At 37.0% G+C, this 19,585-nt stretch overlaps 3 protein-coding genes and 1 pseudogene across 6 annotated transcripts; 1 reads left to right on the top strand and 3 right to left on the bottom strand.

The window, feature by feature from the left end:
* Positions 1 to 3,654: 3,654 nt before the first annotated feature.
* LOC18991736 (transmembrane protein 120 homolog) lies at positions 3,655 to 6,879 on the top strand. The gene is made up of 10 exons (XM_006415057.2): positions 3,655 to 4,009; positions 4,092 to 4,170; positions 4,265 to 4,359; positions 4,440 to 4,544; positions 4,649 to 4,728; positions 5,394 to 5,484; positions 5,562 to 5,669; positions 5,760 to 5,846; positions 6,209 to 6,277; positions 6,494 to 6,879. The coding sequence occupies exons 1-10, from the start codon at positions 3,812 to 3,814 to the stop codon at positions 6,623 to 6,625; spliced, it is 1,044 nt and encodes a 347-aa protein (XP_006415120.1). The 5' UTR covers positions 3,655 to 3,811; the 3' UTR covers positions 6,626 to 6,879.
* Positions 6,880 to 8,227: 1,348 nt separating this feature from the next.
* On the bottom strand, positions 8,228 to 11,390 carry LOC18991735 (trihelix transcription factor GTL1). Of its 2 annotated transcripts, none has more exons than XM_006415056.2 (3): positions 10,837 to 11,388; positions 8,986 to 10,444; positions 8,228 to 8,892 (listed from the first exon to the last, which is right to left on the bottom strand). In XM_006415056.2, exons 1-3 carry the CDS (start codon positions 11,130 to 11,132, stop codon positions 8,644 to 8,646), a joined length of 2,004 nt encoding a protein of 667 aa, XP_006415119.1. In that variant the 5' UTR covers positions 11,133 to 11,388; the 3' UTR covers positions 8,228 to 8,643. The 2 variants fall into 2 exon arrangements, with proteins under 2 accessions (XP_006415119.1, XP_006415118.1); XM_006415055.2 differs by having other exon boundaries at positions 8,480 to 8,888; positions 10,837 to 11,390.
* Positions 11,391 to 13,831: 2,441 nt separating this feature from the next.
* Positions 13,832 to 16,966, bottom strand: LOC18991734. Of its 3 annotated transcripts, XR_002898125.1 has the most exons (4): positions 15,781 to 16,966; positions 15,147 to 15,704; positions 14,879 to 15,060; positions 13,832 to 13,996 (listed from the first exon to the last, which is right to left on the bottom strand). XR_002898125.1 is itself a non-coding variant. In XM_024153238.1 (3 exons), the coding sequence occupies exons 1-3, from the start codon at positions 16,759 to 16,761 to the stop codon at positions 14,950 to 14,952; spliced, it is 1,650 nt and encodes a 549-aa protein (XP_024009006.1). In that variant the 5' UTR covers positions 16,762 to 16,965; the 3' UTR covers positions 14,648 to 14,949. The 3 variants fall into 3 exon arrangements, 2 of the variants coding, with proteins under 2 accessions (XP_024009006.1, XP_006415117.1); XM_024153238.1 differs by lacking the exon at positions 13,832 to 13,996 and having other exon boundaries at positions 14,648 to 15,060; positions 15,781 to 16,965; XM_006415054.2 differs by lacking the exon at positions 13,832 to 13,996 and having other exon boundaries at positions 14,648 to 15,060; positions 15,153 to 15,704; positions 15,781 to 16,961.
* A 148-nt stretch (positions 16,967 to 17,114) lies between these two features.
* Positions 17,115 to 18,927, bottom strand: LOC18991733 (annotated as a pseudogene).
* Between the last annotated feature and the right edge of the window lie 658 nt (positions 18,928 to 19,585).

Below are 19,585 nucleotides of genomic sequence, written 5' to 3'. Positions count from 1 at the left end.
GGGTTTTTTTTGGGTCTTACACCGAAAATTAGCATTTTTTTTCTTGTGCTATTTTCTCCAACCATTTCCATGTTGTGATTTCAGTAGTAACGTACTCAACACGGAATTTCTCATTCTTTGTTTTATAGAATCTTGACCAAACGTCATAGCTTCGTTTATAGCTGCATTCCTTCAATTGATTTTTAGAAGGCGTGAATCATATTCTTTTCTCATAAAACATAGACATGTTCTATTTGCTTATGAATAATATGGCTTACAGAATTTTTATTACTGAAAAAAATATGTCACTTTTGGCCCAGATGTACAGGTTCTTCAAACATAAGCTTAGAAATTGAAATGTTCACCGAAGTTAAAACATTTTATTTGGCAAACAATATCAAGATGCCTCCCAATCTCGAATAAACTATGATCTTGTAGATTACAATGTGATACAGAGTGTGCACGGTGTGGAACGGATAAAGAAACAATTAGTCATGCTTTGTTTGAATGTTCCCAAGCATTACAAACATGGGTATTATCCCGAATACCAACACCTTCAGGGATTTTCCCAGAAACATCAGTTTTCTCGAATTGAGATCATTTGTTTTGGAGACTCCCCAACGGAATAAAAAAAATATATAATTCTCCTAGATTGCATGGTATATTTAAAAGGCGTGGAACACAAAAGTGTATTCAAATAGGATTATAGATCCACAGATAACTTTAAAAATGACGGAAGCAGAAGCAACTTTCTGGGAGGAGGCCCAAAGGCCTGACCAGGACCCATCATCCAATGGAAATGGTACGTCAACGACATTGCCTATACCCATAGAATATGGTGGATGGTGGTGTTATATTGGTGGCTCGTAGAAAGATACGGATACAAAAACGAGACTAAGATGATATTACTTCCATGAAGAAGCTACGGAAAAAGTTATGGGTGCTCAGAATATAAGCCACAGTCTTACACCACTGCATGCGGAAACAGAAGCTCAATTTAATTTGGGATATGCATTGTATGCTTGAGAATCAGAGAATGACAACAACTTTTGCAACGGACTGTTCAGAGTTGGTAAAGATGGTGTTTACACCCGAAGAATGGCCAACTTTTACTCTTTATTTGGAAGAAATTGGGAAAATGAAGGACAAATTTGATTTCTTCCTGTTATCACATATCCCATGCAAAAAGAACTCCAAGGTAAACCACCTAATAAGAAGTGATTGTATCTACCCACAAGATATCATCTATGTAAATTCGGTACCATTGATTTATCGAACCGTTGTAGGTGCTTAGATTGTTGACAAAAAAAATGTCACTTTAGAATTACAAAAACTTTATATATACAACACTGCTAACAGAACATTCAATTCAAGCTCAAAAGAAAAAAAGTAATCAATTTTTCTAAACCTTAAGAGCTAAAAGAGACATCAAACCAACACCAAGAAACGGAAATTATTAAAAGCTACTAAACTACTCTGACCTTCGTAGTTAGATTTAAAAAGTGGCCATGTAACAACTAGACTAGAAAGAAAAAAAAAGCAATGTAATGTAGCGACAACAAAAAGAAAGAAAGCATCAGAGACGAGAATCAGAAAGTGATAAAATGTTATGGTCATCAATGTTCTCATAATGCTATCAATGAGATTCGCAAAAATTTTGAGTTCTGCTAATGGCTGAAGTCTAATTCTACTTCAACTCTTTGATATAACCAATTTTCAAGATATAGCATATAAGGTTGTTTAAAGAACTGACACCTTTCCTAAGTCTTGGAGTTTAATCATTTGAATATATATGAGCATGAATTCTTTCCTTTTTTTTTAATAATGTTATAACATGAAATCTTTCATACACAAATTAAATGTACTATACTCTTATAATAATTGCATGAAGCTAGAAACGCTATGAAAAAATAAAATTCTTTCAATATCTCGTCTAGGATCTTTTAAACATTTACTGTCTCATCCATCACGTCCCAATCCATCCGACCAACTTATTAATTACTTGTTTCTTCGTCAAATTGCACCTAATGTAATTCTCCTAAAGGCTAAACATACGTGAAGATTGTGAACTTGAGATCAAAGTCGGCAACAAACAAACAATGGTGTTTAAACAATCGTTAAAAGTGTGACTTTTTGAAATTCGTCTATAATCTTATATTCGTATGTGAATCAAAAGAGCCATGATAGTTGGGAAAAAGTGTAAATTAAGTAAGTTGCATTTACACTACAACAAAACATGCTTATTCCAATGAAAAATCTTACGAAAATATTTGGTTGGAATATTTTTAACCAATATTTTATGCAACTATGACAAAAAAATAAAAATGATAAAAAAATTCATAACCAATTTTATACATGAAAAAATGTCAAAAAATGGTAGAATATATCCAACCAATAACTTACCAAATTTATATTCGTATAAAATTCGATCAAAATTTAGTAGAAAAATGGTAGGACCCAATTGACTGTTCTGCTAGTGGAAAATTCATAGGAAATTTTTCAACGAATTTTCTATAAAATATTGTTTGACGAAGAAGTTACACCATAAATAGATCAAAATTAAAATTTTCTACGGATTTCCTATGAAATATTGTTTGTAGAAAAATCATAAAATTTTATAGAAAAATATGTATTTTGGTTTGTCCTACATCGAACATCTAAGATAATTTTAGATGAAGAAACTGCACTATAAATAAGAGTATTCACCTTCTCTCTAATTAATGGACATATTTTGTTTTATATATTTTATTTATCAAATTTAATTTTAATTCATATTTTAATTTAAATTAAATTTCTGCTGTTAATTCTGTTTTTTTTTAAATTATTTTTATTGTATTAGTAGAGAATTGGTAGGAAAGATTAGTAGAAAATTGGTAGGAAAGATTAGTAGAAAATTCGTAGAAAATATATAGGTAATATTCGTAGGAAATTGAAAGGAACACAAATCGAAAAAAATGGTAGTAAATTGGTAGTAAATTTTTAACCAAAATCTTATCAAAATTTCCGTCGAATTCCTACTAACATTTTTGTTGAAAATTTCCTACAATTTTTTTACTTTTTATAATTTCCGACGGCTGATTTCCTATGACAAAGTTTCGTATGAATTTGGTAAAAAAAGATAGTTTTTTATAATGATAAATTTCACAGGTTTTCGACATATTTTTTTGTAGTGTTAGATTAAAGCTGACCAAAATACAATTTTATTAATAAAAAGCAAAATGAACAAAAAAACAGGTATTTTGCATTTAGGTTTAAGCTCAGCCAAACACAGATATTCACATTGGCAGAATTCCACTATTTTATTATATTTAAGCTACGGAAATTTTTGTTAAACAAAAAACAAAAGGTAAAATGAAGCTTAGAGAGCGATATGGTTGGTTTTGGAAGAGCATGAGATTGCATCTTAGCAAGTTTTAGATTGTTTTAGATTTTTCAATAATTGTACTAATGGATGAAATGTTTAATGATACACAAAAAAACACCATTTATTAAAAAAAAGTTGGAAATTTATGGATTCTCTATGACACTGCACCATTTTGCCGACATGAATTTAGAAAAGTGTCGTTTTTTATATGATTTTTTAAAAAATATTTTGTTTTCAAATCAAGATTTAGGAAGAGCACGAGGATAGATGCGTGCGATTTGATCTGTATTTACGATTAAGGACCTCGTCAATTCGAGACATGCCAAAACAAACTCCAACCTTTTCTTCTTCTTCTTCTTCTTCCTCTCGTCTCTACAAAATCCTTCCTTTCCTTTGTGGGCTTTCTCGAATCCTCATCTCTCATTCGGACGCACAAAAGTCCAATCTCGTCTTTCGGAATCGACACTCATGGAGGTTGAAGAAGAAGTGAGACGGATCGTGGACCAGGTTAAAGAGCTCCACGACTCTGCCACCTCCTTCGTTTCTGCTTCTTCCCAGGAAGAGCTCTCTCTTCGCCAGAGATCCTCCGTCGTCGATGCATCAATCCGCCGCCTCCACTCCACTCTTGTCTCCGACAAGCATCTCGATCCCAAGCTTTTCGACAAGGCATTCTTCTTCTCTCTTTTTCGATCTCTCTTTCGTTTCTCGATTCTTAAATTATGATTTTTTGTTCCCCGTCTTGCTGCAGCTGGAGGAGGATCTGCAACGAGCTAGATGCTTGCTTGCCGATGGAGACACTTCTTCTTTTCTTCCCTTCAAACCCCAAGGTTTCTCTCTCAGATTCAATATTGTGATTTTGATCTATTGTATATGATTAGACTCGCGTCTTCACTGTTTTGAGTTTTGTTTACTTCTCTTCAGGACGCTTCGTAAGAATGTTTTTGGGGCCTGTGAATGTTCGTGCCTCACGAAAAGATATACAGCTTAAAGTCAAAGAAGAATACAATAGCTACAGAGTTAGTATTTTTTTTCACCCTCCTATTAGTGTTGATCTGTCTCCAATAACGTGAAATTGATCATCTTTGTATTGACACAGGATAGAACAGCTCTTCTTTTTCTTGTTTTTCCTGCAATACTTCTGACCCTAAGATCTTATGTGTGGTATGGATGTTTGCCTGCGTTCCCTGTTCAGCTCTACGAGGTACACTAAGTGGTGTTGATTTGAATTACTTTGCGTTTCATCAATGTAACGACACGAACCTGTTTCAGGTTCTTGTATTTAACATGTGAACTTCCTTTTATCAGGCTTGGCTTCTGTTCCTTTATGCTGGTTTGGTTATGCGAGAGAACATTTTGAGAGCCAATGGGAGTGATATCCGTTCATGGTACTCTTATCGTAGCCTTCCTTAGTTGATTATGATTGTTTTGATCCCTTAAGTTGCGGGTTAGCTATTGTTATCCAGTGTTTTAAATTTGAAGTATCCGAAGTTTTTACATGTCTTATGCTGTTGCTGAAATGAAAACCACAGGACATGGATTTAGGTAGATAAGATCATTTTTAGAGTGATGTTAACTTCCGTTAGTTAGATTCTTTGTGCTGCTAGTGCTAACTCTCCTTTTTGTCTATTGACTGCCTATGAATAATTACTGTAAACTTTAGGGTGTTAGCTTGACTGCAAGCAACTCAGCAAATTAGTTTTCGCTGGTCAATTTTTTGCTACCATTTGTGTTTTGCCTCTGGTTTTGGTACACCTCCAAGCCTATATTGATCGCACTGCTGAATGAGGGGCATTAGAATTAAGTGGATGATAGGAATATCAATAGGTAGCTTATTGTTCTTGTCGAGTAGAAATTGGATCTTTATATCATTTGGACGATTATGAGAAACTTTTGTCTCGCATAAAATCCTCAGTTGGTTGATGATTTTGATTATTTTATATGAAGGGAATCATGTTATTTTAGACTGGTTTGATCTGGTGGTCTTATCAACATATTTATCCTACCGTGAGTTGGAGATGAGTTAAACCTCTGAACTGATATGCTTTTGCAGGTGGCTTTACCATCATTATTGTGCCATGGCTATGGCCCTTGTCAGTCTCACTTGGGAAATCAAAGGTCAACCAAACTGTGTTCAGAAGCAGGTATTGGTTATTATCATATATATAGCGTAAAAGTTTGCCAAGAAAAATGCTATGGATCATTCTAAAATATACTGCAGAAAGGAGTCCGTCTTTTCCTTCAATGGGCTATGATGCAAGGTGTTGCAATGCTTCTGCAAAATAGATATCAGCGCCAAAGATTATACACTCGCATTGCACTAGGAAAGGTACAATACTATTTGCACTTCTCTCTGGTCCAGTTCATATCCGCCTCTATGAAACTGGCTGTAAAAAATGTGCGTTGTGGTCATTGTCAGGCTAAGAGGATGGATGTCGTGTGGGGAGAAACGTCTGGAGTAGATGGGCAATTATGGTTATTATGTCCTATTTTGTTCACTTTACAGGTAACAGTTCTACTTTTGTTCCACACTTAGGTTATACTAAAGCTTCATGTTTCTTGCACCATAGACTAGGCTTGTGTGGTTTAGCTGCTGATGTGTAGTTATTAGTCGTATACATGACTTCCATAAGGAAATATTGAAACTTATATCTCTTTGAAGATATTTGATAAAGTAAACAAACTTCATAATTTTCCTCAGACTTGTAAAGATGGTCTAAACAGTAAAAGATACTTTTTTCACTCCCCATCGAGGCATCGATCCACATCGAGGCATCGATCCAAAGGAAACTTCAGACAGACTAAGTTCATAATCTTGCTTGTCGTATCGTAGTTAAACATTGTTGTGTTATACTTTGGCAAACTCAGGGCTTTGAAGCATACGTTGGACTGCAGTTGCTCAGGACAGCTTTAACTGGGGTAGTCGCCGAATGGCAGGTATTGTAGTCTCTCTTCCAACAGCATTTTGTGAATTATCCTCACTGGCGTATTCACGCACCAATTTAACAAAAAGAAAAAGAAGAAATTTTGTCGATATAACCGATATTGTCTTACTTCCCATTTCCAAGCAAGGAACTTATCTTAAATAGGCGTGGAAAGTATTTTTACCACAATGGTTTGTTTGTCTGATGATAACGTGAATGCTGGGGACAGGTATTGATTTGTGGCATTCTTCTGGTTGTGATGGCCATTGGAAACTTCATAAACACAGTAGAGACATTGATGGTGAAGTCGAGGTTCAAGGCTAAGATGAAGAGAAGTAAAAGCAAAGCAGAACTCGACTAAAACTTCTTAACTCATATAACTACAGCTTCATAGTTCCCAACTTTGGAATTTTCTCCCTCATTATATATTTTTACGTGATAAATTTTTGTTTTCTTGGGGCAAAAGTGACCTAACGTTTTGGAAAAAAAAAACAGGGAACGCCCTTTTTTGTGTAAATGAAAGTGGGAGTTGATAGATGATGGATTGGATTGTGTTTTGTAATTTTTTCGACTAACATTTGTTGGGTTTCTAATTATCAGTTATGGTCGTTGAAAGATTTGTATATCTTTGTCTCTGTGCTTGTAACTTGACACTAATTTGAAGAAAGGTAGCTTCCTCGTCAAGGTTCCCAATCAATAACCTCAAAGACAATAATAATTTTGTTTGGTTCACTCCAAGGTTTTGGGTTTAGGTTTGTAGCACTCTGGAGTAGAGCATGCTAGTTGGTTGGTTTAGCTACCGACATTGGGTTTATATATTATGAAGATATTATTAGTCTATTCATAAGAAAAAAAAACACAAACAAAAGAAAAGAGAACCTTATGGATTTGGAGACAAGAAAAGAGTAGGCAGCCTAATCAAAAAGGAAACTACATGTGAGTGACTTAAACACAGATCTTAAACTTTGGGTTTATGGTAGGATCAACATGTGAAATTGTTGATTACATGTTGGGTATTTTTTTGGTTTACCTACAACATACGTAATTAAACAAAACAAAAAAATAGAGAGTTAGAAAGTCTAATTAATAAAGAAAACAACAAATGCACATGGGTAGGACAGGCTCGTTGGTGTATTTTATACACAATGCATTACATTGCAATATATGTATTATTAGATACATACATTTTTATATAAATACATACATTTTTTTATATATTTATATAAATATATAAATGATTGCACGTTGGGGCAGCTGTGTAAGACACAAAGAGGTGAAAGCAAGTTGGCAATCAAAGTGGTACTTACTCTTTCTTACCTGTACCCATTTCCTCCATTATTACTCTCTCTATCAAAAAAGATACAGAAGAATCTTTTCTTTTAATTTTTATCTTTTTTTTAGGTGTGATCATGCTGTCTCAATCCATGTTTGTATATTCTCTCAATTCAAAAATAACCATTTTTTGATATAGATGATTAGTTTTGCAGTAAATCAATATATTCTGAAAACAGTTTTTGAAGGTATTAAAAAGCAAAAGAGAAACAGAAGATGAAACAATGAGAGTGGCACGAGTCTTGTCGTTGTAAGTACAAAAGCTGCACATGCTTTTGATTATAAGCAAAAATAAAATAAAAAAGGAGAAAGTTGAAACAAAAGAACAAAACTTTGAGTGACTCTGTTTAACTGATCGTGACACAAATGAATAATGGCTTATCGGATTGTGTCTTTGTGGGCGCCGCAAAAAAAGGATGAAAACATAAAACACAGATTCTTTCTTCTCTTCTCCTCTCCTCTCTCAGAAACTATGGCTTTGAGTGAGTCTCTTCTCATCTTTTTGGGATCTTTGAGTAAAAAAGAATAAGCCAATCTTTTCTCATCTATCAATTTCAAATATGTTTCTATTGTTTCATAAGTCTTCTTCACCTTTGACTGATACAACTGAATCATTCTTATTACCTCAAGAAAGAAAGAAAAAAGACTCTTTATTCCCCAATTAACCAATCAACAAATGTTTTAAGAAGAAAAGAAAAAAAGTATGAGACTTTGTTGATGAATTACAACTCCAAACAATCTAAAAGACCTTTTAGCTAAGAGTTTTTGTTCATGTGAATGTGTGATGAACAATGGTGTTGAAGAAGAAAACAATGAACAGAGAAACAAACAAGAGACTGTGAGAAAGAAAGGAACAAAGGGAAAGAATGTGAAAAATGGAAGAAAAAAAAAGAATTGTATTTCACTGAAAATATCAAGATTGATGAGACCTTGATTTTCAGTTTTTTGGTGTCAGAAATGTGTGTGTTTGTGTGTTGTTTAGAAACTATGCACACATAAGTACATTTTCTTGGGACGGTGACGATTTTGAAAACAGTGATTCTTGATTTACTGAACCATTGTCAAGAATGGTGGCTCTGTGTGGCCATTGCCTCCTCTGTTTGCAGGGCTCTGAAACGCAATCTCATAAGCGGCGGACTTCTCATCCTCGTCTAATTCTTCTTCATCAAGCTCCTCTTCATCTTCCTCCATGTTATTATAATTGTGAGACTCTTCAATCTTTTCATACTCACCTATCATTGATTCTTGTTGTTGCTGTTGTTGTTGCATCAGCTCTCTCATCACAATGTCTTCTGGCTTTTCAATTCCAACAAAATCAAGATTTTAGTTATGAATGAACACAAACAAATGCACATTTTGAGAATTAAAAAAAAAAGTCAAAGTTTTTACCTTTTCTGTTCCTTGTAGACTTTCCTCTATCCGCTCTTCTTCCTCACTTGAAGCCGAACCATGAGGTTGATGAATGTTAACAACTCCTTCTTGTGGCGGCTTAGAGACCGGACTCTGCTTTTGTACTGTTGATGTTTGTTCTTGAGGTAGACCAGAAGTGCTAGAACCACTACCATTACCGAGTACTTTGTTGCGGTAAAGAAGATCGAGGCGGTGAAAGTAAGGACAGGTCTTAGCATCTTGAGGCCGTTTCTTGTTGCTTTCTTTAACTTTCTTGTAGTATTTGTTTATGTTCTCCCATTTCTCTTTGCATCTCTTTGCGTTTCTGTTGTATCCCATTCTCTTCATTGAAGCTGAGATCTCTTCCCATAAAAGTCCTTTGGGTACATTATCTTGGTACCTTGGTTCCATTCCGCTTCTCAAGTTTATAAGCGCAAGAATCTCCGCCTTTGGCCACCGTGATGACGATGGTGATGATTGTTCCGGGCTCATAATCATCTCTTGTTGTTGATGAGGAGCAGGAGGAGGAGCAGGAGGATGAGGAGGAGGAAGAATCTGTTGTTGTGGAATCGCCATTATTGGTTGTGATTGCGATTGAGTTGTTGTTGTTTGTGGCGGTTCTACACGTTTAGCTGCGGGTGGCGGCGGTTGATGCGGCGGTTGAGGCGGTTGTGATGATGATAAAGAAGGAGGTAGCTGAATGGTGTGGCCAGTGATTTTCTGGATTAGTGAGATGATCGCTGCGTCACGAGACGCAGACGCGGCTCGTTCTTGAGACATGACCTCGTGCTCTCGAGCTAATCTAGACATTTCTTGGCGTTTCCAAGCTTCTTCACGTTGTAGACGTTCTTGTTCTCTCTTCTCAAGCGCGTCAAGAAAGCTTCTTTGCATCGCCGCTTGCTTCTCCATCACTTGTCTCACCAAACCTTCGAATAGTTCCATCATCTTGCCGCCTTCACCACCACCGCGGTTTCCGCGTTTGCGTTTGCGGCTGCTTGGACCCGCTTCATCCAAGTCCATATCGTCGTCATCATCAGACCCCATTCCTGACGCCGTCGATGAGCTGTGAGATGAAAAGGTAACACCGGGAAAAGTGGGACCCATTGGAGGAGGAGGAAGAGGAGGTGGAGGAGTGGTGAAGGAGACTGTGTGTGTGAGATGCGGTTGAGACGGTTGCGGTTGCGTTTGCGGTAGAGGGAAGACTGGGAATTGAGATTGCGGTTGGATTGGATTGGCGACGGAGAGAGGAGCGACGTCGAGGGAAGAAGAAGGAGGAGGAGGAGGAGGAAGAGGAGGAGGAGTAGTGTTGAGAGCTTCGAGCTGAGAGAAGAACTTGTAAGCTTTACCATCATGGCGACCACCGCGAGTTTCTTTAGTGCGTTTGTAGTATTTCTGAACGTTTTCGAATTTCTCTTTGCATTTCTTAGCACTTCTTTTGTAACCAAGCTCCATTAGCTTCCTGTATTTTTTTTTTTTTGGCCACATTCAAAAACACATCCAAAATTCAGATTCTATATGCTTCAAATTCATGGGTACTGTTCGATCGAAATTATTTTAAAAAATTAAAATTTTAGAAGAGAGTCTTGGGATTTACAAAATCGAAAACGTCACAGAAACTCATGAGCTACTTCTGTAATAAACAAAGAGTTTTTTTTTAATAAAATTTTCTTGGGGATGGTGAAGATGCTTGATCCCGAATATATTAGTATTTATGTAAATAATTAAAAATAAAATAGGAAAAAAGTAAGCGTTGGAAACACATGCAAATGGATCTCTATCTCAAGAAAACACCATTGATGAGAATCAAGAAGAAGAAGGATTGTAATGGAGAAGAGAAAGAGAGAGAGAAACCTGGAAACGTGTTCCCAGAGAGGAGCTTTGAGAGTGGCGTCACGGAAAGTAGAATCCATATCAGATCGGATCCTGAGAAGAGCAAGAGTTTCTTCTCTGGGCCATCTATTTCCCGATGAAGAAGACGAGCTTCCTCCACCTCCTCCTCCCAATCCTCCACCGTCATCCGCCGCCGCTGAGAATCTCATCAGCTCTTCCAAATTCGCCGGAGGTCTTGAGCTGATCGGTGAAGCTTCCTCCACCACTTCATTACCACCACCACCACCACCAACTTCTCCTCCTCCTCCTTGCTCCATCTCTTGATTTCACCAATCTTGATTTCAATCCACCACCACCACTCTTTTATTCTAGACACACACACACACTCTCCCTCTCTATCTCTCTCTCTCTATCTCTCTATCTGTAGCTCACAGTTTCCTCATAAAACCATTGATGAAGAAAGAAAAGAAAGATGCAGCCTTTTTTTTTACTGCAAGTAGGTGTTAGAAAGAGAGATGAGGATTACGAGGATGATGATGATAGATAGAGAGAATGAAAGCAAAGAGAAGTTAATAAAGCTGAGCCTCTTCTAACTTTGCAGCAAATAATTGTTAAACCCACTTTTCATCACCCCCTTTTTTTTTCTTTAAGGGTCCACTTATTTTTTATTACATTAAATTTATGTGAATTATTATTATTATTATTATTATTAATTAAAAAGGAAAGAGGGCTTTAAAAGTTAATTTTGGATCCGCAAACATCTCATTGCCAGTGATCCGATTCATTTTTATCTTTTTTTCCTTCTTTTTTTGGGGTTAAAATTGGAATTATTATTAAAATAAACACAAAATCATGTGCCTCCCATGTTGTTGTCCTCTCCCACCATCATGTCTTTGATGTCCACGTGGCGTTGTCTGATTGGTAGGGTATGTGACAATCAGATTTCCGGAGGGAAGGACAAAACTGGAATTTTCATAGTTTTACCCGATTTGAGCTGGACCAGCCTTGACATCTTTCCCCCACAATCTTTCCTCTCCAATTCAACAGTCTCTCTCTTTGCTTTTTTATTTTTTTATTGTTGTGTTAATATTGTTATAGAAACAGACCAAACAATAGTTGATGTAAGAAAAATTAAAAACTAGGCCAAACAATATTTGATGTAAGAAAAAATAAAAATTAGGCCACACAATAGTTGATGAAATAATTAAAAACAAAAAAACAAGTAAATCCAATCCAATGCCATAGTAAGAAAAATTATAAAAAGAAAATAATCAGAATTTCTGTTTCTATTTACTATTTTGATTAGAAATTATTCATAATGCATGCATAGATGTGTAACTATGTACAAATACAGTGTTATCAAATTTGGACTGTACAGCTAGTCAAATCAGTAAATCTATGAATCCATTTACTATTTTCTCTGAATATATACCTTTTTCAACATTTCTCTGAATATACTTAAAAATGGATATTTATTTGTGTCAATCTTAAAATAATCAGATAAAAATCATTTTTTTCAATTTTTCTACTGAACTAATATATTTTAATGAAAGTTAATAATTTACCAGATTTTCGTAGTGGCAACTACCAGATTTTTAGACAAAAAAACACAATATTACAATCTAAATAAAGAGACCGAGGAACAACAGTTAGGTAAAATAATGAGAACAAAGTACATTTGAGATAGTAAAGTTGTGGTGAAAGATAGATAAAGGAGTGATAAAGTAAATGAGCGGAGAATTAAATAGCCTTCATATCTAAGATTAGCTGCAAACTGAAGACGATCGACGCAGACACATACACTGTCGACATTATACACACTCTTAAATAGCCTCACCTACATAAATTATAACTGTTTGTTATACAACACATTTCATTTTCATTACCAAAATCGCGCTATACATATATACACCGCTGGTTTTTAGTTCTCTAAAAAAAGAAAAAGAAATATTAGACTCGAATAATATGTAATTTGTTTATGTTTTCATGTTTTGAAAACGTAATAAATATATAATGATAAAAAATGAAAATTAACAAACTATTTCTAATCTGTTTTGCATATTTGAAATTGACTAATTATTTCTAATTAACGCATAAATCATGTTTAGTTCTCTAAAAGAGAAAACAAATATTAGGCTCAATTGATATGTTTTGCGTCGACTACATACCATTAATTCATGATAATAAGCACGTACATACTTATAAAAATAAGATTTAACAAATTATTATCCAATTTATTCTACATGTTTTAAATTTATACAAGCTTATACAAAATTTTATTAATTTAATAAATAGTTATTTTTGGCGTTTTAAATTTACTCAATCTAATATTTGTTATCATCTTATTGATTTTATTATTTTGTTATTTAACTATCTCGCTATATTACTATTCAGCTAATATATGTATTAGTCAAACTCATTATATATTGAAAATATATTACATCATATGCACTTTTAAACTCTAGTTACACTAACATACACTTTTTAAATATGACACATTTTTGTCTACGGTTTTGTCCAAAATACCCCATAAAAAGTTTATATTTTGTAAAACTAAAACTCAAATGTGTGCTAGGAGTGTAAACTACTCATGATTATACCTAATCGTGAATGTTAAGGAGAACAACTGAGTTATAATATGTAAAAGATGCTAATAATAATAGAGAAAAAAAGGATTAAACAACTTAAAAGATAGAGAGAGAGAGAGGAAGAAGAAGGAATGAAGAGAGAAGATGGGCGGTGGAAGTGGAGAACTTTCTTGAAGGGGAAAGAAAGAGAGAGAGCGGCGGAAACAGCTGTATTCTCTTCTTCTTCCCTCCCAACTTTCACATGCTCTCTCCTCTTAACCCCTTTTCTCACTTATTTATTACTTATTACATGTGATATGTTCTTTTTTCTATTTATTTATGATTTTAAACTTAAATTAATATTCAATTTATAACTTTAATTAAAACGAAAAGACAAGTGTACCATAATAAAAAAAAAAAAGAGGTGGTAAGAACATGCTCGCGGAGTGAGTTGCTTGATTTCTGAATGAATCTCTCTAACCGTCTTCATTCCTTTTCTCTTAGATCTTGGGGCGTTTAATTTACAGCATTAACCATTTTTTTTCTCTTAATCTTTTTAACCAACAAATAAATTGGTTTATTCCAAAACAACATCTCTCCCCACCAATACAAACCTGATCTCATTAGAACGCAACTTGTCAAACTCGTTTACTTTCCCAACTTGTGTCATACGAGGACTTACCAAATAAAAAAAGTCAACATCATTTCACGAGTCAGAAACCAAAATTAGTTATAAACGGAGATATATCCACACACCCACTAAATCCAGATTCCTCTCAAAACTCAGACTCCGAAAATTGGAAGCCAATAAAATACCTCACAAGGTCAGAATTTACACCAACTCATCATTTTTTTTTACTTTGGGCTAACATGTGATCACTACAATAACTATACGACCCCTTAAATAGACACAATGATGCAATTGCTCTACTCATCATAATGTCAATTTCAGGGTTTACGACAAAACAAGTAGCAAACCTGGGCTCACTTGCCAGTGTGTCAGAGTTCATGACAAGTCAACTCAGACCACAACACTCTGATTAAACCCGCAGTTTTAGAACACACACACATCTTAAAAATCTATCCAACCAAAGACATTTCCTTAAATCCGCACTAAATCCACAACCCATGGACCACTCTACTAGTGGATATATTTTTCCTTTTTAGATTATTAAACAAAGTAAAACCCACAAAAAAATTTGAGTGGTTATAAAGTTTCGCAATGTAGTAGATAGGGAGAAAAAGACCCATTTTTTCACACAGAGTGCTATCGTAAAAGATAAAACAAGCTACTGAGATAGATAGGTGGCTTTAATGGTGTGCTAAGCTCAAATGTTGTACAAAATGCACTCGATTCTCAACAGGATGGGTTAAGTTCTTGAAATCTCAGATGTACAAAAAGGAAGAAACAAAAGAGTAACAATGGAAGAAAAAAAGAATTAAATTTGGGCATTAGCATGCTAGGGTCAGACAACAGTTAAGGTCCTGGATCTTACCTATGTACAAAGCCACAGGATAGAGCTGAAACAACATCATATGCTTTAGATCCAATATCCACCATAAGCGTTCATTGGGAACTAACCATGGAACCCAAAATGACTTTTCCACACTGCCCAACTGTTAATCTGAGAGGCTCATTAGTAGTTGGGGTTGCTCTGCAACACAACCGTCTTGGTGCCTGATCAGAGCAGTGGAAGAATCATCAATTGTGAATATTAAAGAAAAGGACAGAAACAGTAGGTGATTCAAAGGATCAATACAAACCCTCACCAAGTGCCAGCTTTTGCTCAGAGGAAACCCAAGGACCTGTATCTTTTCCACCTTTTGCAGAGGAGGAGACCGTGGAAAACATAAAAGCTTCCTTTTCAAATCATCCTTTATCGAGGATCTCTCATACGTTCCGAGTGTAGCATTGCCTTCTCCTCCCACCTCTTTCAAGAAGAAGAGTACAGGCTTCTTACAACGAGATGAAACCGGAAGCTTTATGTCAAGATCAAACTCACCCGGGTGACTTATCCCATTCCAAGCAGAGAAAGAAAGCTCAGCTCGCTCAAGATCCCGTGGTAGCAGGATACTCGGGAAAACTTGCACAACATAACCAAGAGATATCGAAAACGTCAGCTTTTGAGTATGATCGTAGCAGATCGACCGTTGCAAAACACTCATGGGATCCAAACTCATAGCTCTCGTGAAGAGTTTCAAACTATCTAGCGTAGATAAGCCCGGATAAAGTGGATTCACAGCTTCAACGTGATGAATCGAGACAAATGGTGCAATGGGATGTGAAGACAAGAGGCCATGAGCGTCTCCCTTAATATCCCACTGCCACAGAATCGCGAAAATCAGCAATGATTCAAAAAAGATCATAAAAAGGCAGTGATGATTGAGACAAAGTTACCTGGTGAAAGCCAGGCTCTTTAGACAAAGGAACTCCGAGCTCTGTTATGCAGGCGTGGAGACGATCATCACTACCGTATAGCTTCGGGTATCTATCGAGACAATCGTCGTGGATACGAGAGAGAGCTTCCGCTAGAGGGTAGCTAATGGCGATGCCACCGCCTCCAAAAGCCATGTTATGACTGAAGTATGAGTTAGCAGAGTGGCTCTCCGAGGGGGATCCGATATAAACCATCTCCGAAGAATCGTACTTGCTCAAGACGGCGAGAAGATTATGGACATTGAAGATAGTGTCGTCGTCTCCGAGGATAAACCAACGGACATCAGGGAGAGAGAGGCGGAAAGACTCCATCGCAATGCGCGAGATTCGAAGCCCAGAAGGATGGCCAGTGGGATTAGTGTAACGAAATCGAGAAGAGTCCTCAGAGACGATGATCGGAGGAAGAGAAGAATCATCTCCTTCCTCAGGAGAAACCTGTTCCTCGAGCCAGACGTGACCACGCATCTGAGATGGCTTCCACCATAGCCTCACGAGCTCCTTGCGCCGTTCCCAAAGCTGTGAAGATCCAGCGATGCCGAACATCAAGTGATGCAGAGACAGATCGAGTCGATTCGACTCCCAGAGACTGCGATTCCTAGGTTGGAGGAGGAGAATCTCGTCGTCGTCATGATCGGAGAGAGATGGAATCGACGGCGGAGAGATTTCTTTGGGGATATAGGGATGGTACCGTCTGTTCCAGATATGTGCGTCTTCCCAATCCCTAAGGAGGTGCCAGCAACGAGAAGTGGCGGGGGAGAAGACGAGAGAGAGCCAGGCGACGGAGGCGAGGAGAAGAGCGGCGGTGGCGACCAATGCAGTGGCGAAGCGAGTGAGACGGCAGCGACGGATACGAGGACGAGCGGCGACGGGGGAGGAGCAGGGACGATCAGAGGAATAAAGGTAAGGAATGAAAGAGAGCATGACGGTGAGGATTAAACGCATCGCCCCAAGCGCACATTTCCGCCGCCGGGCGACGCAGAACGGCGGCGAAACAAGGTTTCCGTTAGGTTTTTCGTGAAATTAGGGCACAGGGTTTCCGATCGCGACGAAGGAGGGGGAGATGTCGCCGTCTCTCTGCTTTCTCTCTCTCTCCGTCGCCGTCGCTTTGACCTCTAAGGGTTTGATTTTGATTTTTTAAAATTTGGTGGCGGATTTTGGTTAAAAAAAAAGGTTCGTGTCGTTACATTGATGATGGGCTTTAACAAGCCTAAGCCTATATTATTGGGCCTAGCCCAGTTATGGCAACGAGAGGGTTTCATACTCAAAACGATAACATCACTGTCTGGTTACTCTGGTATATATATACGCACACTCCAGGTGTGTGGTATTACCATTCCATTCTTGACAACATACCAAACATATGATTCTTTTACAAGTTACGATAGTTCAAATTCATGACAAACGAAGAAGAAACATAGAGTTCACCATAACATAAGTACTTAAAGACAACATTGATGAAGACTACCAAGGATCATAGCACGTAAACTTGGCATGAGCTAGAGAGTCTTGGTATGGTCAGGAGTTTCTTGATGAAGACAGATTCTTCCTTGTCACCGAAATCACCTAAGCATAGTGTGAGTTTCTTGAGGATTGTTGAGTTCTCTAGAAAGTAACTCACTAGCTTCAGTTGGGTCTCTGTCGCTTCCGCTGCCATTGGCTTTACAATCTTAACATACTCGAGAGATACTAGAAAACGCCGAGGTGCAGGTACCATACTACCAACTCCCTCCTCCCTTGGAGATTTAATAAATCCCTGCAAGTAAGACAAAGCATATTGAGTATGTGAAACTTTCACCATTTGCATTAGCAAGAAAGGAAGTTTAATTATGGTTTCAGTAACCAATCCTAACCAAGGTAAGAGACTTTATATTCGGGCAGCTCTCAAGAAAGATTGGCAGGATTTCCCATGGGTTGTCAAAGAATTCGACACGCAAGAAAGATATGTTTATGAATAAGGGTAGTGATTCACATCGTGAGTAATCATATGTGATCTGCTAGGACAAAAAAGAAAAGAGGGAGAGATTAGGAAAAGCTTATATAATACAGTTAGGACTCAAATAGTGAATTCAACATAGGTTACCTGAAGAGTACTCGAAGAAATTTTTATGTCTTTGACACAAGATATCCCGACAAGAAAATTACGAATCATCTCTCTCTTTGGTAGATCATTTGCATCGAGCTTCTCTTCAAACCAAAAGTTCTTGTCGAACCCCAAGTTAAATACAATATCAGTATCCGCCTCAACAAGGGAACCAAGATTTTTTACTATGAAACTTGCAGTGTGACGGTCACTTAGCCTCACACGCTCAAGCCTGGGAGCATCAATTACAGCTTCTTGATTTTGAATCCAACCCAAGAAATGGTAACCAACATAAGTGAAGCTCAAAAGAGACTGAGAACACACTATGACCTCGTTGTTAGAGTAATAGTCCACGCTAATAGATAAGCATTCGAGAACTGGGCAACCTGAGATCAGCATTTCGAAGGCCCGATCGTCTTCAAACTCGACCGTATCTAGAACAATATCTTTGAGGAAAGGTAAAGACACAGACTCGGGGTTAGGCAACCATATGTCATATAGGTTTAAGGATACCAAGCTCTCACACGTGTAAACTGTTGGGGAAATTCTCACTTTATCTTGCAACCACCCCCTAATGCTGTCCAAAACATGGAGATGTTTCACTTTCCGTTCAACAACAGTGTTGATCCACCGGGTGAAATGAGTAATATCAAGCTTAACATCGTTATTCCTGTTTAACCTAAACTTTTGTATGCACGACTCACAGAAGCTTTAAAGCCCGATTCCTCACACTTACAGGTATCATCATCATCATCATCACACTCACAGTTATCATCACAAGGTCATAACGTGTTTGAGCTTCACTTATGTTGGTTACCATTTCTTGGGTTGGATCCAACCCAGGTACATATCTCCAGAGATTTCTCCATCGGCTTGATAAAACACTAAACTTTACCACATCCTTCGTGGGAAGATTCGTTAGGATCTCAAATAGCAAGCAATCTGGCAAGTTACTCAGCCTATCTACTTCCCCTATTCTATAACCCGATCCTCTTGCACAAACACGTTTCTCTATGTATTCTTCCATGTTCTCTGCCTAGCAAAGTAGCAAACATCGAATCGAGTAAATATTCACCACATGTTTGAAAAGATATTTCAGATACTCAATCGTCAAAAAGGAATCGAATTTTGTACCTACGAAATAGCGAATTCAGAAGTGACGCGTGACTATTTAGCTGGAAAATGGAGCGAGATCGAGTAATTTTTCCGGCGAAATGCGAATTTTTATCAACTTTTCTTCACTCCCGTGACTGAGATTTTTTGGCGTCTCTTTCGGGAAAAATGTGAAAAGTCTCGAGTTTTGTTTCGAAGGACCCGTTCGGTTTATTTTGGTTTAGTGCGATCAGACCACATAGTCAAAAAATGATATGGACCAATTTCCAAAGAAATTTATGGCAAGTTTGAAGAAAATACTAATATTCAAAGTATATTTTCAATAATTTCAATACTCTTCGAAAAATCTACGCTGAAAATTTATAAGTTGAATATGAATACTATTTTTCTTCCAGCTTGCCAATGATCTATAAAATTTAATCTGTTTCGATTTCCAAGGTGTATTGTGTTTTATCCTACTAAAAAACCAAATGGGTGATACCAATGTAGCGTTTGTTTGGTGATCTTTAATAAGTGATCTTGACCTATCGGCTATGGAAAACAGCAAATATGACTCCGTCATATAAACACGAC

Source organism: Eutrema salsugineum, unplaced genomic scaffold (assembly GCF_000478725.1).
Source record: "Eutrema salsugineum unplaced genomic scaffold, Eutsalg1_0 scaffold_5, whole genome shotgun sequence".
In the NCBI taxonomy this organism is placed as follows: Eukaryota; Viridiplantae; Streptophyta; class Magnoliopsida; order Brassicales; family Brassicaceae; genus Eutrema; species Eutrema salsugineum.
Note: the sequence above shows the minus strand (reverse complement) of the source record. Positions and strands in the feature narration are given on the sequence as shown.